The sequence below is a fragment of the Hyperolius riggenbachi genome, chromosome 3, assembly GCF_040937935.1.
Source record: "Hyperolius riggenbachi isolate aHypRig1 chromosome 3, aHypRig1.pri, whole genome shotgun sequence".
In the NCBI taxonomy this organism is placed as follows: Eukaryota; Metazoa; Chordata; class Amphibia; order Anura; family Hyperoliidae; genus Hyperolius; species Hyperolius riggenbachi.
The window spans coordinates 437931160-437954441 of record NC_090648.1 but is presented as its reverse complement, the minus strand read 5'-3'; the positions used below and the strand labels follow the sequence as shown (position 1 = coordinate 437954441).

The 23282-nt window shown below is 44.0% G+C and overlaps 1 protein-coding gene across 3 annotated transcripts in view; it reads right to left on the bottom strand.

Moving 5' to 3' along the window:
* ARAP3 (ArfGAP with RhoGAP domain, ankyrin repeat and PH domain 3) overlaps positions 1-23282 on the bottom strand; it is a 224267-nt gene that overhangs the window by 77105 nt on the left and 123880 nt on the right. For all 3 annotated transcript variants that reach the window (XM_068277706.1, XM_068277705.1, XM_068277707.1), the window contains exons 8-13: positions 22789-22909; positions 19660-19847; positions 18117-18223; positions 13455-13654; positions 7076-7161; positions 5512-5694 (exon numbers count right to left, since the gene is read on the bottom strand). In XM_068277706.1, coding sequence (XP_068133807.1) covers positions 5512-5694; positions 7076-7161; positions 13455-13654; positions 18117-18223; positions 19660-19847; positions 22789-22909 — 885 coding nt within the window. The remainder of the gene's footprint in view (positions 1-5511; positions 5695-7075; positions 7162-13454; positions 13655-18116; positions 18224-19659; positions 19848-22788; positions 22910-23282) is intronic.

Here is a 23282-nt window from a genome sequence, read left to right as displayed (position 1 = left end):
TCACTGCCTAAAGGGGCTTCCTGGCACTCACTCACTGCCTAAAGGGGCTCCCTGGCACTCACTCACTACCTAAAGGTGCTCCCTGTCACTCACTATCGGGGTCCCTGTCACTCACTACCTAACTGGAGGCGCCTGTCACTCACTAGCTAACCTGGGGGTCCCTGTCACTCACTACCTAACTTGGGGGGGCTACCATATTAAGGGGGCATTCTGCCTATTTATGTGAAATGCTGTCTATTTATGTGCCTCATGACTGCTGAATGTGTCTTGTTGGGAGCCTTATGATTTGTTGGGGGCCTCATGATTGCTGAATTTGTCTTGTTGGGGGCCTCATGATTTGTTGGGGGCCTCATGATTGCTGAATTTGTCTTGTTGGGGGCCTCATGATTGCTGAATTTGTCTTGTTGGGGGCCTCATGATTTGTTGGAGGCCTCATGATTGCTGAATTTGTCTTGTTGGGGGCCTCCTGATTTGTTGGGGGCCTCATGATTGCTGAATATGTCTTGTTGGGGGTCACATGATTGCTAACTGCGAGACTATGGGAAAAGCTGAATCCTTATCATATGAGACAATAGCATTAAACCTACTTTTTTAGCGTTTTAAAACAGAAAATAAAACTGGGAGGTTCTAAAAAATTGAATACATTTTTCAGGAGTAGGATGGATGAAATTGTTTATCTTCACAGTTTATTTTCAACTTGGATTTTCCATAATGTTCATGTATGAGTTAAAACGTTTGTACAGTATTTAGTTTAAATTGCTGTTGCCACTTTGCGATAGATACCGGTAAGTGACTTTTGGGTTGCAGTTTGGGCACTCGGCCTCCAAAAGGTTTGCCACCACTGTCCTAATCTGATGTCCCACCATTGCTAGGTTCATGTAAATTTGTCTCCACCCGTTACCACACCTATATTCTGGTCCATGGCCCACCCATTTTTTGGTGCGGCGCGATAAGCACGCCACACAACGTGATCGTCATATTTTTGGCACGCTAGCTGCAGTGTGCTGAATTCTGCTGCCTACAGTATGTACAGTATACGCTGTTCTCTAGTGCTTGCACTGTGTGCTGATTTACCTCCAGTGTGTACAGTGTAAGGTGTTACTCTGTGCCTTTATTGATTGTAAACCAGCTGTATTGTATGCTGATCCCTGCTACTTTCAGTATGTACAGTATTAGCTGTAAAGCCTGGTACACACATACAATTTTGATTAGCCAATTTTAGCTCTGTTCATAAAATTCATTGTCTGTTGGCCCACTTACTGCACGGGGGTGGGAAATTGGGGGTCAGTGATTGACCAATCAAAATTGTATGTGCGTATACATCTTTGATCTATGCCTATACTGATTGTAAATGATCGAAATAAAGGACAGGGGGCTCCGTCCAATATTTCGATGGGCAGGCCCGTTATCCGTAGCTTACACCGCTGCTAAGTTCATGTTCATTTGGCCCCACCCATGGCCACGCCCACTCACCGCATGGCCATGCCCATTACCTCCCCTCCTGGTGCCCACAGGTGCCACTGATCTCCAGGGACCCTAGAAACGCCCCTGCTTTTAGGTGTGCAACAGCCCTCGCTGACATCACTGCTCACTGCCACACCGCTACCACCTGCTGCTCTCCCGTCGCCATAGCCCCCTCGCTCTGCCTTACCTATGACGTTAGAGATCCCTGAGCCGGTCAGGAGCCGATTCAATTGGCCCTGACCCTGTGATCAATGTGAGCCAATGTGCTTGGCTCACAATGATTACAGGGTCAGGAACCAATGAAATCGCTTCTGACCAGCTCAGGGAGTTCTGCCATCATACCGACAGCGAAGTGAGGGGGCTGCAGCGGCAAGAGAGTGGCACTGATTGAAGTCTATGCCCTGGCAGGAATAACCGGTTCCAAACAGGGTGTAGATTTCAATCAGCGTAGTCAGGAATAGTATCTGTGATTATATCCAACAGCTAAAAATCAGCCAGGGTAAATGGGATAATATTAATCTTCCAATAGATCCTGAAGATGCAGTGAGATTATTATATGTAAAAGTATACATTTCCCTTAGTTTGGGCTGGGTTAAAGTCTTCTGGGGGCAATACATTTACAACAGGAAGCAAATTATAATATATTTGTTCACCTTTCAAATGCTGATATCATCTACACTGGCGTAACAATAGGGGAAGCAGCCCCTGCCCCCCTGCCGTTTTGGGGGGGCAGGAGGGGTCGCAGCATGAGGGGGAGAGCTTTGCACATCAGCTGGGAGATGGGAAAGTCCCCCACTCCCTCACCTCGGGCTCTCCCCTCTGCGCTCCCCCTCCTGCATCTATCGAAGTGTCAGTAGCAGCGACGGCAGCTATAATTACCTCCATTCACCACCAGCGGTCTCCGATCTGCAAGGGCTTCACATTACATCCTGTTAAAACAGGAAGTAATGTGAAGCCCTTGCAGATCGGAGAAGCCCTTGCAGATCGGAGACCTCCGGTGGTGAATGGAGGTAATTATAGCTGCCGCCACCGCTGCTAACAGATAGATGCAGAGGGGAGATCCCAAGGTGAGGGAGGGTGGGACTTTCCCCCCTCCCCGCTGATGTGCAAAGCTCTCCCCTCATGCTGCAAAGCCTCCTGCCCCCCCAAAACGGCCATGAGCGGGCCCACTTATGGGGGATTGCAGAGTGCAGTGGGAACTTAGGGGGGATTGAAATAGCAACAGAGGCTGGGCAGTATAGGCAGACCCAGCCTCTGTATGTGGATTGCATTGTCAGAACCCCGCCTTGGGTTCTCTTTAAGGTACATTTCCTCTCAGCCATAGTAAATGGACCAGAAATTGCTTTGCTAACCAGTATAAGGTGCAGCGCTGCTGAATTTTTAGGGCTGGTTCACATGGGCTTCTGCTGAGCTTCTGCTTAGCGCATCGTTCAAACGCTGTGGTTTTTTTTTTTTCAAGAATGCCAGCATTTTAACAGCTTAGCTTTTAATGGCTTTTGAAGGCTTTTAAAGAGACACTGTAACATCAAAAAGTTCCCCTGGGGGGTACTCACCTCGGGAGGGGGGAGCATTAGGGTCACAATGAGACTTCCCACGCCGTCCTCTGTCCCACGGGGGTCTCGCTGCAGCCCTCTCAACAGCAACCCGACAGCTAGTTCAATATTTACCTTTCCAGGCTCCAGCAGGGGCGCTGTTGCAGCTTTCCGCTCCGAAGTAGACGGAAATACCCGATCTCAGTCAGGTCCGCTCTACTGTGCAGGCGCCGGAGACTTGCGCCTGCGCAGTAGAGCAGACCCGACGGCGATTGGGTATTTCCGCCTATTTCGGAGTCGAGAGCCGCCACAGCGCCTGCGCAGGGGCCAGGAGGGTAAATATTTACATCGCCGCTGTTCGGAGGGCTGCAGCAAGACCCCCGAGGGACGGAGGACGGCGTGGGAAGCCTCATTGGGACTCTGAGGCTTCCCCCTCCCGAGGTGAGTACCCCCCAGGGGAACTTTTTGATGTTACAGGTTTTCTTTAATGGCTTTCAGGAGAGCATTGCATTTTGGTGGCTTTTACAGGAAGTATATGGAAAGGCTGGGCTTTTATGGGGTTTCTTTGGCTTTTATGGGCTTTCAGTGGCTTTTGCTGGCTTTCAAACGCCTTCTAGAAGCTGCATGTTGCTTTTGAGATGAGACGAGATGCTGGGATCAACTGCCAGGCTTTCATGAAAGCCTGCAAAAGCTTGTACTAAACGCTCCCATTCACTTGCATGGGAGGGCGGTAGATCCCTAAAAACTTTACTTTTAAAACACTGTGTTTATAGCCAGCAAAACGTCCGTGTGAACCAGCCCTAACTTACTAGGAGTTGTGAAGCCAGTACAAAATATGCAGTGCCTGGTTTCCCAGAGTGCTCTGGGAGGAGAATTCCACAGAGCTAAATAGCCTAGGCTAAGCATCACTGGGAGGGCAAGGTTACAGCAATACATAGATATAGGAAGTGTTTCTGATGCTGAAACTAGGAAAATTAACATAGAATTAAAATAGGGTATTCAGAATAATTATCTGCATTCTACTATATGTCACTACAGCGCCTCTTTAACTACTCTAAGGCCCGCTCCACGCCAATGGTGTCAGGTCCTGGAGCCGGCTACTAAAGGAGGTCGCGCGCAGGGTGTGCGCACATCTCCTTTCAGCCTCTGAACGGCAATCGCAGCAGCACTGTACTGTCCACTCCTGACTGTCGACGGTGATCTGCTGTCATAGGCTGAAGCCTATGACAGCTGATCACATGGATGGGCCACCGGAGGGAGGGAGGGAAGGGGAAATATATAAAAAATAAAAAAATAGCAAAATTTATAAAAAAAAACAAAACAATTAATTACAAATAAACAAACAAATAAATATCCAGGGGGTGATCTGACCCCACCAACAGAGAGCTCTGTTGGTGCGGAGAAAAGGAGGGGGGATCACTAGTGTGCTGTGTTGTGTGGCCCTGCAGCTTGTCCTTAAAGCTGCAGTGGCCATTTTCATAAAAATTAGCCTGGTCTTTAGGGGGGGTTTCCACTGTGGTCCTCGAGTGGTTAAAGAAAAAGTCTGCCTTTATTCAGATTCCTCCATTTGTTTCTATAGTGTATTCAGCAGAAAAGATTTTGCTACATCCTTGACCCTTTTGGGATTTTATCCCCGAATGAACTACAAAAGCTTTAGTAGCCTTTAGGGAATCCTGATAGATGAATGTTATATGTCTGACTTACAGCATGTGCTACAAAGGATCCTTTCTTTTACCACTAGACTCACATGTACTGGTAAGAATTGCACAGAAAGCATCTGTGGGAAAAACACTAATGCTGTACTTCTTAAAGGGAACCTCAGGTTCAAAACAAGATCTTGCGCTGAAGAGAGGGAAGCCTCAGGATCTAGTGATGGTCAAGCAGATTCAAATAACTTACAGCAACATGCATAGTGTGAATCCACCCATAAGCTTAATACGTTTCCAGTAGTGATGGTCAAGTAGATGCAAATAACTTCGAGTTGATGCAAATGTATGCAGTTTGAAAATGAGCCAATCAATTCCTGCTTAGGTAAAATTTAATTGGTTCATTTTCGAGCTGCATACATTTGCATACAAATTTGCATCAACTCGACCATCACTATCAGGATCATATTGAGGCTTCCCTGTTGCAGAGGCCAGGGCCGCACTGAGCCACTTCCTTATTCATGGCTGCACTGTAGCCGTGCAAGCTCGCCCTCTCATGTGCAGTAGCATGAAGCCCGCAGCTCCGGTTCACTGCGTATGCCCAGGCTGGCTAAGTCGGCTATTGCGCGGCCATGAATAAGGAAGAAGAGCAATGCATTGACAATGCATTGTCGCTAATCTTCCAGGCGGGGGGACACACTCAGTGACGGGGGGATATAAGAATACAGAGGGAATCCTCAATCGGATCCTGAGGCTTCCCTCTCTATAGGTAAGTATCTGATTTTGTGTACCTGAGCTTCGGCACAGGTACACTTTAAGCCCAATCTTCCAGTTCAGTATTCATTCTTAGCAAGCACTATTGTATTTACCTTGAGGATTTCCTCCTGTGTGCTGTAGTGGGGGTGAGGGGCTCTGTACCTCCCATCTCGGTATTTGTACGTTATGAAGTCCTTTCTTTGTTCAATGCCGTCATCAGGATGGAGAACCTCACATGGTGGCAGATGAGCTGCCCAGAACCGGTTGGCCCGATCATTGCCCAGCATTATAAAAAGCTGCAAATGTTAATCATCACTTTCAGTTAGAATCACGCAAATGTCATTAAAGAAGCTCCAGTGAGAACTGTTTACCCTGTATATGCCAATATCATTTGATTCAAATATAAACCAAGCCTCCCTATTTTTTTCTGAAATGAAAGATTAAAATGGATAGCTCAGCTATGGAGCTCAACTATAAACTGAGGGGGCAGTTATTCTCCCAGCAATCTCAACCAATCAGCACTAATCGCTGACAGTACTCACAGTGGTGAAACCCAACTTAGGCTGCATGTGGACTCTGCTGTGCTTAGACTGGCCTCCGCAGCTCCCCCAAGGTTAATATACTTTCAATGACTGTATTTTAACATTTAATACAGAATTATGTATATGTTATGTATAAAGAGTGGACTATACTGTAGTACTGTATTAGCTAGGCCTATTTTTAAAGAGAATCTTTACTGTAAAATTCTTACAATAAAAAGCATACCATTCTATTCATTATGTTCTCCTGGGCCCCTCTGTGCTGTTTCTGCCACTCCCTGCTGCAATCCTGGCTTGTAATTACCATTTTTATGCAGTGTTTACAAACAAAAGACATAGCAAATGATAGGCTGAGAGTAGCTCAGTGTGTGAGTCATACAGAGTGTGCAGGGGGCCTGGAGAGGGTGTGTATAGCTTCTATCCAATCACAAGCAGCACAGCACATTCCAGCCTGACTGCCTGAGCTGACAGACCCCACAGAGGAGAAAAGAATAGATCATATAACAGAGATAATACAGCCCCTGCGCAAATAGGAAAGGCTGCAGTAAGACAGAGCACATTAGAACAGCTATAAGAACATATAGGATAGAAGAAATAAGGCTCAACATTTTGTTACAGAGTCTCTTTAAAGGGAACCCAAACTGAGAGGAATATGGATGTTTCCTTTTAAACAATACCAGTTGCCTGGCTGCCCTGCTGATCTCTTTGGCTGTATTAGTGGCTGGATCACACATCTGAAACAAGCATGCAGCTAATCCAGTCTGACTTCAGTCAGAGCACCTGATCTCCATGCTTGTTCAGGGGCTGTGGCTGAAAGTATTAGAGACACAGGATCAGCAGAAGAGTCAGGCAACTGGTATTGTTTTAAAAGGAAAAATCCATATCCTTCTCGGTTTAGGTTCCCTTTAACATTGAGTCTCAAACGACCAGAAAGCACATTTATCTGGCATCAGCCAATCACAGTCAGTGCCGGATAATTGAGACTCTACTGTTAAAAATAATAATAATACATGGAACAGTAGCTAGTCCACATGACAGTTTTACTTGACACTGGATAGCCTCAAGCTGCCTAAAACCACTTGAGAAATTAACTGATTCACCATCTATGAATGTTTCTGCAGGAAGGGATGAGTCACACCTGTACTATCTCATTGCTCCAGATGCTGGTGTCTAGTTTCAGGCTTTGCACTTTAGAGATGTTGGTTCCCAGGCTTCTGTGCTGACCTGCATGACAAAGACAAGCATACCAGTGACATGACTCCGTATCTATACAGTTTTACTATTTAATCACAGGAGAAGTCTAATGACCCAACCGAAAGCAGTATATATAAAAGAGGTAGAGCCTGATCCAATTCACTTATTTCTCCAAAGTTTTCTCCTGGGAAAAATTTCCATCTCCTGTTTAACTTGTCAGCACTTAGGAGAAAACGCAAATTGGATTGGGCCCATAGAGTGAAAAGTAGGGATGTGACCTCATAGTGAATGCATGCATATGACCTGACAACAATCCTGTAAACAAACAACATTTGAGCCCCTAATATTGCCTCATCCTATCCACTGGCAATAAAACCTTTATAGGGAATAAATGTTTATAAGGGACTAGAGTCATCGACCCAAAATACACATTCTCATAACAACAGAAAAAAGTAGACAAAAAAGACAAATAACATTTATATTGTGCTTTTCTCCTGGAGGACTCAAAGCGCCAGAGCTTCAGCCACTAGGACGCACTCTATAGGCAGTAGCAGTGTTAGCAGTGTTAGGGAGCGGATCTACGCATGGCACCTCTGTATTCGCATACTCCTAAAACAAGTTGCAACGCGTTTCACAGGTAAAAACCCTACAGAGGTGCCATGCGTAGATCCGACTCCGTGCTGTGTACCGCTGCTGTTTATTGCCTGAGGAAGCGGGATTTTACCTGCGAAACGCGTTGCAACTTGTTTTAGGACTATGCGAATAAATTGTTTACAACTATAATCGACAGTACTTGTGTCTGTTTTTGGTTGGCTGGTCCACCACCGCATCCCAAACGGTTTAAACGTTTTTAGTAATTTTTATCCTACTGGCGCCTATGTACATCTCTATACACTTTATTTTTCTTGATGCACTTTCAGCTCACTACTCTTGTCATTATTATTGTTTATAGGATTTATAGATCATTATTGTTTATATGATTATAGATTATTGGATTTGAGGCACTAGCACTTTTATTGCATAATTGCACAGTGTTTCCAGAATAGCACTTACATCATTGTCATTATTTATTGATATATTAGATCAGTGTTCCAGGATCAGCAGCAGTCTTGCCCCAGTGTCCCACCATATTGAACACTGTTATTTAGCACTTGCTGGTGGGGGACAGATGTTTGGAACAATATGCTGCTGATAATGAGAATTTACGAGCCCAGCAGGGATAATTCATTTACATAACCAGTATTGACTGTATGCTATCATTGTACAATCATGGGCCTGGGGGATCACAGTGTTTTTAATTGTTTTTAATCATGTATTGTTGTGAATAAAGATTATTTCTGAGGTACTACTGCAGTCGTGAAAACGTGGTTATTCATATGATATGCAAAAGGCTGACAACAATCCTGAGACAGAATTGTTTGATAAAAGCACGTACAGTATGCTCTTTCTTAGGCTAGGTACACGCTTACAATTGCTGTCACCCTCAGTGATTGGGTCTCAGTACCTTAAGCAACAGTGCAAGCCCAGTGCTGTACAGATGCGATGCTAGTCTACAGGCTAACAACACATCTGTTGCTACGGAGGGAGAAGGAGGGACAGCACACAACTATGTGGCTTCTGGCATGCGGGGTGAGAAGGAGAAAAATGGAGTCAGGGGCGAGGAGGTGTTATTGACGCTAATGATCCACCCTTAGGCCTTGTGCGTTGCTGAATGCATTTTCAGAAGCGCACAGTGAGGCCATACGCAGAGACCTCAGGAGTGCCTAGACTGCACTGTCTGATGTCCTCATCCATGTGTTGTGATTCACCATGGCAACACATGGTGGAATGCATTTCAGTGTGTTTGTGGTGCAGTTCCATTCATTCTAAATAAATGAGATCACATCAGGGAAAACTGTGGAGCAACGGCATTGCAATGGGTCACCTGCATGGAAATCAGTGTTGCCAACCTCAGAAATACATTTTTACTAAAAAAGCATAAAAAATGTACTCACAGAACACTTTTTTTTACTGACATCTAATATTACTGAAATTAAATGAAAAATATCACACATGCGCTCCACGTGCAATACACCGGCAACCACGTGGGCTGCAAATGAGGAAGAAAAGTGCAGTGGCAGACACCGGACAGATTTAGAGCCTGTTTCATGCAGATTGGATGTAGAATGGATGCAGAAAAACTGACTCCAATGAATGCCTATGGGCCTGTTTCCACTATACGCAGTTTTTCTGATGCAGATTTTCCCATAGGCATTCACTGGAGTCAGTTTTTCTGCGTCTGTTCTGCATCCAATCTGCGTGCAGTGGAAACAGGCCCAAAGTATTAATGCACTGCATCTAAGGGTGGTGGGATCGGGGGCACTTTGATATATTTACATTTGGGGGATGCGACCGGGGGTTTCCATCATGTTTGTTCTCCATTATTTGGGCCAAAATTGGTTTGATTGTCTAGGCATGCTTTTGGTGGCACCAATTTTTATAATATCAATAATAATTGTCTTATCTGACGGTCGATTGGCCGCCAAGTCTACAGATGTATGGCCACCTTTAGCTAGAGCAGTGTACATTCCAGAGTGATACGTGAACTGATAAGCAGTAAGTGCTGTGATCTTTTGGGAGAGAGAGATTTTTTAACTGACACCACAAAGTTTTTCATGGACTTTACTGACAGCCCAGATTTGTTGACTTTTTTACTGACTGTCAGTAAATTTACTGATGGTTGGCAACACTGATGGAAATGGGCATGGAAAGGAGGCCTTTAGAATCCTTTACATAAGTAATCTAGCTTGTGTTCCTAGCTTTACCCTGAACACTTTTTTTGTTTGTCATATAACCATAAAAGGGATTCAGATGAAATGGGGTTCTAGACAAGATAGCATGTTTTGCCCACTGCTGATGATCATCTGTCTTTTTTAGTAAGATTTGGTGGGGGTTAGCGTCCAACAGGTCCCTAGACTCTCTTCAGACCCTAGGCAACTGCTTAGGTTTGCCTTGTGGATAATGCGGCTCTGCATATAACAGGAGGACACTGTAATTCGGAGGCATTATAGTGGGGTAGTACTGTGAGGAGTACCATATATAGTCGCATACAAGACGAATTTTTGACCCCCAAAAAGGGGGCCAAAAGTTCTGGGGTCAGCTTGTAAGCGAGTCTTGGGTGGTGGGTGGTGGTCCGCGGCTCCCCCCGCCCGCCCGCTCCCTCCACGGCCGCCGCTGCTATTACCTGTTCAGCCAGCGGCCGCTTCCTCTAATCCGGGTTTCCCTCTCGCTCTCCATCATGCGTATAAGTGTATCACAGCAGCACGCCCGGCAGGAGAGAGCGGTTCCCCTGGTAACGGCGACATCGCTGTTACCAGAGAAACCGCTCTCTCCTGCCTCGTCACAGCAGCAGCGGCGGGCGCGCTGCTGTGATACACTTATACGCATGATGGAGAGCGAGAGGGGAACCCAGATTAGAGGAAGTGGCCGCTGGCTGAACAGGTAATAGCAGCGGCGGCCGCGCGGGGGGGGGGGGGGGGGGGGTTGCACTATACTGGCTATACTGGGCACTATACTGGCTATACTGGGCACTTTACTGGCTATACTGGGCACTTTACTGGCTATACTGGGCACTTTACTGGCTATACTGGGCACTATACTGGCTATACTGGGCACTTTACTAGCTATACTGGGCACTTTACTGGCTATACTGGGCACTATACTTGCTATACTGGGCACTATACTTGCTATACTGGGCACTATACTAGCTATACTGGGCACTTTACTAGCTATACTGGGCACTATACTAGCTATACTGTGCACTTTACTAGCTCTACTGGGGCACTACCTACCAATACTGGGGCACTATACTAGCTATACTGGGCACTTTACTGGCTATACTGGGCACTTTACTAGCTATACTGGGCACTATACTAGCTATACTGTGCACTTTACTAGCTCTACTGGGGCACTACCTACCAATACTGGGACACTATACTAGCTATACTGGGCACTATACTAGCTATACTGGGGCACTACCTACCCAGACTGGGCACTATACTAGCTATACTGGGCACTATACTAGCTATACTGGCACTGGGGCACTACCTACCCAGACTGGGCACTATACTAGCTATGCTGGGCACTATACTAGCTATACTGGGCACTATACTAGCTATACTGGGCACTTTACTAGGTATACTGGGGCACTACCTACCCATACTGGGCACTATACTAGCTATACTGGGACACACTGGGGGGATCACGCGGCCTGCACCAATCCAGCATTTCCTACCCCCGGCTTATATGGGGGTCAATCATTTTTCCCTGTTTTTTTAGGTAAAAGTTGGGGGGCTTATATGCAGGTCAGCTTATATGCGAGTATATACGGTAGTTAAAATTGGGGCCACTATATTGACAGCACTATATATGGACATGCTGTAGCAGGGACACCGTAGAGAGGGCAATATAAAAGGTTAGGTACTATATATTGGGGAACTATAGGGGGTGATATAACAGTAAAGCACTATAAGGGCTGGAACCCACAGGAGCGCTTTTGGCAGCGTTTTGGCAGCACTGCGATACGCTAGCAGTTTGCCAAAACGCTGGGCTAATGTTAATGGATGGGGCAACTTCCACAGGAGCGTTTGCGTTTCTCAGAAACGCAAACGCAGGACATGCAGCATTTTGGGAGCGTTAGCGCTTCAATGTAAAGTATTGAACCGCTAGCGGAAACGCTCAGCAAAACCTAAACTGAGCGGTTTTGCTAGCGTTTTGCGGTTCAGCACACTGTAACAAAATTAAAAATAATTCACAGGACCAATCAGGATAAAAACGCAAAACGCAAAACGCTAGGCACCCGCTGGGGAAAAAAATACAATGTTGCAAAACACAACCCAAAACGCGCATGAATCCGCTTGCAAACCGCTCAGACAAAACGCTAGCGGTTGCGTTTTGCGTTTGCGTTTTTCAGTGGGTTCCAGGCCTAATAGAAGCCTTAAAAGGAAAATATATAGAATGGGGGTAAGTAACAATACCATAGTAGGTGTAATAGGTTGAGAGCTAAGGTTCAAAGCGGACCTAAACTCATAATTACCTCTCTGCTATAAAAGATACGCAATGATACAAATCCTGCAATAAATGTGCAGTGTCTACTTCCTGCTTTTCATGGAAGCAGACGTAGGGTTAACATCCTGAATTTACAAATTAGCTGCTCTGCCGAGGCAGCCAGCTGACACAGCTAAGAGATCAAATTACAGTTGTGATTAGTCACAGATGAGGGGGAATTAGACAGGCTAATCTCTCTAAATATATACAGGGTGCATTTATCTCCGTTTTCCTTCTGTCCTGTGCAAGCGTTCAGGTATAATTTAATACTTTTAAATTTATTAATTTCTTCATCTCTATTTTTTCATCAGTATTTAATAATTGGTTAAAAAAAAAGTATACAAAGCAGCGAATATATTCATCTAAATGAAAAATAAAATATTGTCGCCGGGCATCGTAACAGCAAATTTACCGTACATACTTGACTATAAGTCTAGAAATTTAGGTTTGATTTACTAAATAAAAGTATAGGGGTCGACTTATACACAAGTCACGGGCAACACTGAGCACACTGAATTGTGTGTGTACTATTAGTGACATACCCATTTGCAGCAATTTACCCAGTGGTAAGTGACACTTTCTTGATAAAGGAAATTCCAAGAAAACACAGGTCCGAAAGTTATGGCCACAACAATTAATAAGGAAAGGAACGGGGGGGGGGGGGATACTGGGCTGCAGGAAGGTGAATTATTTAATTGCTGCACTTGGGAGCCAGGGGGAGTTATTGGTTGCAATACTATATGCAGTGCAGTCCTGGGCCCCAAGTGCAGCTGCTAATTCCTCCTGGTCCCCATGTGTAGCCGTCGTTACCTTGACTGGGTAGACTTATACTTGAGTCAATAAAAAATTCCAGCTTAAAAGTGTCAGATACTGGAGTCGACTTATACACACGGTCAAATTATATTCAAGGATATATGGGTATTTAATTGTTTAATAGACAGGATAGCAATACAGTTTGAGGTGTTTATCTACAACGTCGCTGTCTATTTTGAAATCATACGCCAACAAAGGGTGTATTTTATTGAAAATAATTATATATTTTTTTTAAATTGAATTTTTATTTATTTAGAGTAAGTTCCACCCAAAGAAAAATCTAAGTTGTAACAGGAGATATGGGTGAACATTTTGCAGCTCTGTGTTGGGTGCTGGAGGACCTGAATGCACAATTTTTATCTGCTGGGATGGCCATTAAGATGTTGCAAACACTCAGGTTTGTAGTTTATTGTAACGGCACTCACCTGCACACTGCTTGCATATGATGACACACAGGTTAATGGACGCCCAGTCTGGATTGCAAGCTCTGCAATCTGCACAGGACTTGTTGGCTTTGTTGGACCAGATCTTCTCAGCTACCTCGTAGTCAGACAGTGACTCAGATATACATTCCAGCAGGACCTCCATCCATTCCTTCTTCTCCCTGTCTGACTCTGCTGTGAAACTGGGAAAGAATAGCAAGTAATGATGGAATGCCTCTAAACGGGCAAAATGCAATTTTATTCAGACACACAGGTGGCCAGATCTCAGATCAAAGCAGCAGGGACAGCCAGACTATCTCAGGAAAAAAACCTATATAAGTAGATAAATACTTGTTCTACTTACATAACATGTATTGTACTGTCCACATTTTGATTTCAGTGAATGTTATATAGTAAATAAAGAGCAAACTGCTATAGGCATTATGCATCTTTTTTACCTCTGAACAAAGCCAATCCTGATGTCATTTCCTCTCTGCACTGCACTGTCATATCTAGCTTACTTTGTAAACACATCTGAGCACAGCATAGATTGTATTTCAGCAGCTTCTGCAGAGGGGTGAGGTGTATTTCCTTTCTCAACCTGTCACACCGAACTGCCCACAGCCAATCAGTAAGAAACAGGAGTGTGGAAGGGGAGATAATAACTTCCCTCTCCCCAGTAATGTACCAGAATAGAGCCAAGCTGACTAAAATAAGATTCATTACAGAAGAAACATTTATGATTATATTGGCATGCAGGGTTAGGATGTATACTACGTAATAAACACAGAGTAGTGGGTAAATTGAGTTTGATTTTGTGGCTGACAATCTCATTTAATTTGAAGCAAAATATTAGGAAAAAAAGGGTGGGAATGGCTGCATTCTATGCAGCCTTATCACATTCTCTGCATTTCTTATGCAGCTGGTCTTCAGGGTATTGGATTTCAAATGCAGTGGAAGTAGCCAAATCCCCTCCTCATCTCCTCACCAAACTACAGCTTCTAAATTGGAGCAATGACGATCTTCAGTGATAATATCTGGCTGATCTCTACTGTAATAACCCAATTGATAACCTGAAAGTGGAGGCTAACTTGGTAAAACATAACTTTTAATCAAATACCAAAAAATACCTAAAATTGCTTAGCTTCTGATATTCCTAAAAAGTTTGAAATACTTTTAAGGAGTAGGGGCACAGATATGTATGGTTGATCCACTAGCATATGTAGCTAAAGGGTTCTGCCCATCACTGCTTGCTAATTTTGCCTCTATCAGTAGCTAAGCTAATTTACTACTGATAGAGCCGAAAGGCTGTTTTGTTGTTTTTCCAGTTTGAAATGTTTATTTAATGAACTTATTTCACTTTGCACTGGCACCTTGTCACTAGGCACTTTTCCCCTGACAAAGCCCTCCATTTGAAGGGGTGAAACATGTTGGGTTGGTGGTGGGGTTTTCTTATATCTAATTAATTATTACCAATAGCAAGCAGTGATGGGTTAATCCCTTTTGCTAGAATTGCAATATATGCTTGTGGATCAACAATACGTCATTTTAACGGTATTTGACTAAAAGTTATATTTTAACAAGTTAGTCTCCTCCTTCGGGTTATTAGCGTGTTATTAGTATAAGTCAGATTTTGTGTATTTGTGGAACTCTACTGTAGTCAGTGGGACTCCTATTTGCCCATCGCTCACCTGATTTAGAAAGACTGTTTCAAGCAACACTGATCAAACATGTTTATGTTGTTTTAAGAGCCATACAGATATTTTATTCTTTGTGACCAACTGCCTGAGATAGTTATGCACATTGGGCTCAGTGGAGCTACGTGTACTCTTCTGTTGGCAAGAACAAAAGCCATCAACTAAAAAAATCTGTTCTAGCCTGCGGCTACTTGTTCAAGCATTAACAGGATGTCTGTACAGACATCAGACTGGGTTTTTAAATGATCTGGAATGATCATACCAGCCATCAGAGGTCTAATTGGACAGGTTAGAATCTTTCTTAGTCGTGCCCCCTCCCACTGCCAATAATAGAAGTGAGGGTAAGCGGCACCATGTGTCAGGCTCTTCTCCTCTTGTCCCAGACGGCACCAAGGTAAGAATGTTGAGATGCTGTGGTGGCTTACTACCAGAAGACATAGGGATCCAGGCTGGAAGCACCCTCTTGACATCACTGTCGGACTTTCACTGTAGCTATAGGAACCTGAAGTGAAAGGAGTATGGAGACCATCATCTTAATTCCCTTATAAACAATGCCAGTTGCCTGGGTGTCATTCTGAGCTTTTGGCTTTAGCTGTTTTTGGGTTACACTCCTGCAAAAAGCATGCAGCCAGTAGAGCCAAACCACAATCAAAGTATCTAATCCCATTCTGGGCCAGTGACTTAAAGTATTAGAGGCAGAGCACCAGGATAGACATCAGGCAACTAGCATTGTTTATTAGAATGTGAAAATGGCAGACTCCGTTATTCCTCTCACTTCTGCTTCACTTTAAGTTAGCTTTTCAATTTTCAGGCAAGTACAGACTGAGTACAACAGTGAAGCTCTAACCCTAGACTGACTACAAGCTATGGAACCAGACTAACAACTTACAGTACAGGATCTTCTCAAAAAATTAGCATATTGTGATAAAGTTCATTATTTTCTGTAATGTACTGATAAACATTAGACTTTCATATCTTTTAGATTCAAATACACACAACTGAAGTAGTTCAAGCCTTTTATTGTTTTAATATTGATGATTTTGGCATACGGCTCATGAAAACGCAAATTTCCTATCTCAAAATATTAGCATATTTCATCCGACCAATAAAAGAAAAGTGTTTTTAAAACAAAAAAAGTCAACCTTCAAATAATTAAGTTCAGTTATGCACTCAATACTTGGTCGGGAATCCTTTTGCAGAAATGACTGCTTCAATGCGGCGTGGCATGGAGGCAATCAGCCTGTGGCACTGCTCAGGTGTTATGGAGGCTCAGGATGCTTTGATAGTGGCCTTAAGCTCATCCAGCGTGTTGGGTCTTGCGTCTCTCAACTTTCTCTTCACAATATCCCACAGATTCTCTATGGGGTTCAGGTCAGGAGAGTTGGCAGGCCAATTGAGCACAGTAATACCATGGTCAGTAAACCATTTACCAGTGGTTTTGGCACTGTGAGCAGGTGCCAGGTCGTGCTGAAAAATGAAATCTTCATCTCCATAAAGCTTTTCAGCAGATGGAAGCATGAACCCACTTTTGAACCAGAAACAGCGGCAGAAGTGCCTGACCTGGGCTACAGAGAAGAAGCACTGGACTGTTGCTCAGTGGTCCAAAGCACTTTTTTCGGATGAAAGCAACTTTTACATGTCATTCGAAAATCAAGGTGCCAGAGTCTGGAGGAAGACTGGGGAGATGGAAATGCCAAAATGCCTGAAGTCCAGTGTCAAGTACCCACAGTCAGTGATGGTCTGGGGTGCCATGTCAGCTGCTGGTGTTGGTCCACTGTGTTTTATCAAGGGCAGGGTCAATGCAGCTAGCTATCAGGAGATTTTGGAGCACTTCATGCTTCCATCTTCTGAAAAGCTTTATGGAGATAAAGATTTCATTTTTCAGCACAACCTGGCACCTGCTCACAGTGCCAAAACCACTAGTAAAAGGTTTACTGACCATGGTATTACTGTGCTCAATTGGCCTGCCAACTCTCCTGACCTGAACCCCATAGAGAATCTGTGGGATATTGTGAAGAGAAAGTTGAGAGACGCAAGATCCAACACTCTGGATGAGCTTAAGGCCGCTATCGAAGCATCCTGGGCCTCCATAACACCTGAGCAGTGCCACAGGCTGATTGCCTCCATGCCACGCCGCATTCAAGCAGTCATTTCTGCAAAAGGATTCCCAACCAAGTATTGAGTGCATAACTGAACATAATTATTTGAAGGTTGACTTTTTTTGTTTTAAACACACTTTTCTTTTATTGGTCGGATGAAATATGCTAATTTTTTGAGATAGGAAATTTGGGTTTTCATGAGCTGTCTGCCAAAATCATCAATATTAAAACAATAAAAGGCTTGAACTACTTCAGTTGTGTGTAATGAATCTAAAACATATGAAAGTGTAATGTTTATCAGTACATTACAGAAAATAATGAACTTTATCACAATATGCTAATTTTTTGAGAAGATCCTGTAACTCTAGCTCTTTCTTACTCTGGCTACGCTGATCAACCCATGGCTGTAGACTGACTATGGAGCTGACCTTCAGTAGTATAGTTCTCTTACAGATCATCCAGCCAAACAAGTTTTGTGATCAGGAAGAAAAGGAGTGAGAATGGTAGAGATGTGTTTTTTTGCCGTGGCTAACATGATGGATAAGATTTCCAAGCCAGCTTGGCTCAGCACTGCGTAATATGTTGGCGCTTTATAAATACAATAAATAAATAAATAATTCTAAACATATAAGCATACCCAAGGTTCCAGTTATTGATGTCCTTCCTCAGATATTTCAGCAATTATGCCACATGCCTTGAGAAAGGGGGACCCTGCGTGGCCCCCGAAACAATTGTCGGATATCACGTGGAATATTGCACAATAAAATGTGCTTTGCATTATAAATCAAAGACTGGTGTGCTGACGTATTCTACAACTTCAGATATTTCAGCAATGATCCAAGCTTGGTCACAATAATAAATGTTTTTACCTGAACATTTTTTGTGGTGTGATTAGTTCAAAGGTCCTGTTCCTGGCATCTCTGATGGTACTGCCATTCATATCAATCACAAACATTCCAATGCCCATTCTGAAAAACTACAAGAAAAAAAAAATAAGCATCTTTTGGATCATTTAAGATCAGGGGTCTCAAACTCAATTTGGGGCCGCAGGAGGCAAAATTAGGATGAGACTGGGCCGCAAAATGGGCGTGTTCATGACATCATGTGGCGGGGCTAACTAATGTAGTTGCATAAAAAAAATATGAAGTAAATGCACATCATGACAGACAGTGTTACCCCAGTAAATGCACATAAGAGACAGCGTTACCAGTCCAAGGGAGTGCTCACTCAGAGTCAGGCAGGCCTGATGGTGGTTGGTGGTGGTGCCTGCTACTGGTGCTGCTAGGCCGCTCAGCACAGGAGAGCAAAAAAACTATTTGGAAGTTGGCTGGCTACAGAACAGGAGTTAGGACACCTACCCACCTACCCACCGCACCCTGCACCCACCTTGTCTCGTCGGAGTTCCGACTTAAGTTCCGAGTCCTGCCTGGCTGTCTAGCTGAGCTTCCGGGGGGCTTCAATAGGGGCTAATGATGCGCCAGCCGGAGCTGAAGCCTGGGTAAGCCCCAGCGTGGCGCCGCCCCTGGCTGCAGAGCCCCCAATTCCCCCGGGGGGCAATCTGTCCGGTATTTCCTGGAAGGGGCAGAGCTTTCAGCTTCAGCTCTGCCCCTCCTGACGTCAATCGTGGCGGATCGCCGCCTCTGCCCGCCCCTCTCACTCTTCCTTCACAGAGGGGCGGGCAGAGGCGGCGATCCGCCGCAATTGACGTCAGGAGGGGCAGAGCTGAAGCTGAAAGCTCTGCCCCTTCCAGGAAATGCAGGCGAATTGCCCCCCGGGGGAATTGGGGGCTCTGTAGCCCTCATTTTGCGGCGGGGACAGACGCATTAACTATGGGAGCACTGAAGCGAACAAAAGTAGTTCGCTTCAGTGTCTTGCCGGCGCGGGCCGCAAATCAATGTAACGAGGGCCGCAAATGGCCCGCGGGCCGCGAGTTTGAGACCCCTGTTTAAGATTCTTGAGTTCAAGAGCCAGGGGCAGACCTACCGTGACGCCACGTGAATCACGTAATTCAGGTAGCAAAATCTATGGGCAGCATTGGACAAACATTTTGAGACACTTGGCACCCACTACCTCTCTCCCCGTCTTCCTGGCACACACACTAGGGGGGGGAGGGGGAAGCACATTTTCCTAAGTTTGGATCAGGGAGCAGCAAGTCTAGAACCGGCCCTGTCAAGAGTTTACCACCTAGATTTCATCATGTCCGTTAAAAGCATATGTAGCTTCAGTTAGGATCTGTCTCCCATGGCGGTTTTCATGGAGAAGGGGTGACAGTGTTTGCACTTGTTCTATGTTGCCTTACAGATGTCTGGTTTCAAAATGCTGCAAAGGAAAGATGAGCCTTCCTGACAAGATGAGTATGTGACAGTGATGACAGATCCTCTTTAGCACAGTACATAATCGTTTACTTCCTACCTGCTCATTCTTATGAATCCATACTTCATCTGTAGTCAGAACAGCAAAGATCTTCGACTTGTAACCTTTAAGCTCCAGGTATCCAGACTTCTGACTGAAGACAAGACAGCTTGTGCGCAATCGGAGGTTGAGCATGCGCTGTTCCTTCACTTTGTTCTGTATTCTTGAGCACCATTCCATCCTTTGAGCTGTCATAATTCACACAATCACACAGGTTAAAATATTGCATGTCTCCTCTAAGCAAAGTAACTTGTGCAAGCAGGAAAATGGTATTTTACCAGGGATAGCTGGGGCTGACCAGACAAGGGTCACTTTGGTTTAGTTGTCAGAAATCTGTCATAATATGAGTCTCTGTTTTATGTTAGGCAACTTAACAAGCTGACCCCACCATTGTAACATAACACCAACCACCTTTGCTCACTACACTATCTTCCCATAAAATGGAGAATCCTTTTCAAAATTGTCATGCTAACATTCAAATCCCTACACAACCTAGGCCCTGGATACCTGCAGGATTTGTTGTAACTAAGTCACACCTCCCACAACCTCAGATCAAAAGGATCCATTAACTTCACCACCCCTAGAGCCCAACTAAAAGCCTTTAGAGCAAGAGCAGGGCTGCCCGGCAACTGGTATTGTTGAAAAGGAAATGAAAATGGCAGCCTCCCTATTCTTCTCATTTCAGTTGTCCTTTAAAGATATATGGCATGGAACTGCTTAACCAGAATGTTTACAGATGTACTCAGATGGAATAATTCAATTTCCTGGTACTTAAAGGGGTACTATAGCGAAAAATTGTAAAATGTAATATGTGCAAACACACAAATAAGAAGTGTTTTTTCCCAGAGCAAAATGAGCCATAAATTACCTTTCTTCTATGTTGCTGTCACTTACAGTAGGTAGTAGAAATCTGACAGAAGTGACAGGTTTTGGACTAGTCCATCTCTTCATAGGGGATTCTCAGCAAGGCTTTTATTCTTTATAAAGATATTCCCTAAAAAGGATTTAAACAATGATGCTGGCCAGCTTCCCTGCTCGCTGCACAGTTTTTTGACAGTTGGACAGAGCAACTGCCATTCACTAAGTGCTTTTGAAAATAAATAAATCCCTGAGAATCCCCCCATGAAGAGATGGACTAGTCCAAAACCTGTCGCTTCTGTCAGATTTCTACTACCTACTGTAAGTGACAGCAACATAGGAGAAAAGTAATTTATGGCACATTTTAATCTGGAAAAAAACATTCTTCTTATTTGTTGCACATTTTAAATTTTAAAATTTTTCACCATAGTGCCCCTTTAATCACTAGCAGAATATGGGTGGATATAGTCGATAAGCAGTATTGTTTTAATAAAGGAAGTAGTTATTTACAGTCACTTGATATTTTTCCAAGAAGTATTTGCTTTGTGGTATATTTTTCTACAGAGGATGTCACGGGTTCATTATAATACTAACTCTGTCAACAAGTAAACAGCACAGTATTTTAATAGCATGTGAACTCAGCATTCAGGTCTGTGCTAAAGATAAAAATGCTATGATATGATTTACAGTGTGGGAAATTGCAATTTGACCCCCTGCTATTTTTTTTAATTTTGCCCATCTGCAATAGTTTGTAATTCTAGGGGTAGAAAACAAACCTAAATGTAAAGACTTCTGATAGTTTCTGTAAAGAGAAGAAGGCAAAAATCCCACCTACGATGTTTGAAAACCTGGTGACCAATACAAGAAACATCTTAAAGAGTACTGTATATCCTCATTGAACTCGTGTATAAGTCGACCAAAAACACTGACTCTCTGAAGCTGGGATTTTTTATTGACTCAATTATAAGTCTACCCAGCAAAGTTAATGGCTGCACTTGGGGCCAGGAGAAGTTAACAGCTGCACTTGTGGACCTGTATTTTATTGGGATTTCCTTTATCAAGTATCACTTAACACTAGATAAATTAGCGCAAATGGGAATGTCACTAAGAGAACACACATTGCTCAGTGTCACAGCCATTGGTGGGTAATGGATGCCCCTAAAACCTTCTCATATCACAGCTATGCTATGCTATGCTATAAGCTATGCAAAGTAGTGATTTTTCCAGAAGTTCTCCAAAGCTCTTACGACTACCACCCATGTTGCTGCTGCCTACCTTTAGCTCGGAGCCATGGCCCAATTGGTGGCTGCCACAGAGCTTCAAAAGACTTCAGAAAAAATGGCTGTCTTGCCACTGGAGCTTCACCTGTCAAATGAATTGCAGATGAACAGGACTATCATCCAGCAAGGATTGGGACTGGGGGGGAAAGTGTGGGGTGAGGCTATACAGACTCTTAACTAGCCTCCTAGCTATGAAAAGTATTCAGTGGCTTGCAACAGGCAGTACGACGATGCTAGCTATTGCTATACAGAAAGAGATGGCAGCTACTTGACAGGGCATGACACACCCCAAAACAAAGTCACACTGATAAACAGCTGAAGATAGCTTGCTGCTTTGCTGATTGCTGTCTGAGTTTTCTCTATGTACTCTAAAAGTGCCCCAAATATCCCTCCAATAACCCATCAGCAGTGAGGTACAGAAATCTAATTATAGTGGGAAGAAGCCACTAGGCTTTGTGGGGCCCTAACTTCTTAACCTTCTCCTTTCCAATGCAGTGGCCACCTCATCAGTTCAGGTGTTGATATGGGCGGGGTGATTATGGTGACCACACTTGTTATATGGTCCGCATTCCTGAAGGATTGACCTCCTTGGTGGTGAGGGTCACCAGGACAAAAAAGGGATGTAAACGTTGAGGGCAGTAGAACGAAATTCGGGTACCTGAGGTGCTGCAGAAGTTTAGGCTGTAACAAAGGTGCCCATACAAATTGCAGCTATAAGGGGAAATTTGGGTGCCGGAAGCCAATGCAAACGGCGACTACAAATAGTGGCCGCTTGCACCTCCAGCATCTAAATTTGGCCCTATAGCCACAAGTTGTATGGGAACCTGTGGTGGCACCTTAACTGTTCAGGTGCCCAATAATGTTCATTTTTTTTTTTTTTTACGGCAAATGGCAAGAACAGATATTTAGGGAATGATTTCACAGGTTAGGTCTAAACAGCTGGTGCACCCAGAAGAAAATGTATTCAGCAATTTATGGTCTTCTAGCTTACCTTCACTTTCTGCCCGGAAGACAAAGATCCTGTGTTTGGTGACCACTTCAAATTTATTGTCTTTGGTACCGCGTGCCATTTCTATGGAGGCCAGGGGGATGGCTCCTTTAGAATATATGTCCTGGTGTGTGAATAAACATAAAAATAAATGTTACTTGTGTTGGTACGAAAGTCCAGCTCTAGATCTAAGGTTGCCATACATCACTCGATGTGCTACCAGATCGACCATTAGATAGATCCCTCTCGGATCAAATCTAACCAGAGAGGAATCTATTGCCTGCCCATACACTGCAGACAGATTTCCAAAAATTTTCAGCTTGAACTTTTAAAATGAGCTTTATATAAACTGTGCTTTCATTTTGCAAAAGCAACACGTTTCTCAGCGTAGGCTAAATTTTTCCCACACTTCTGCACAAGTGTTTTTCATTTAAAAATAACCGCCTTCATATATTTATGTAGCAATTTGATGGATATTTTGCACTTCTTTATAAATG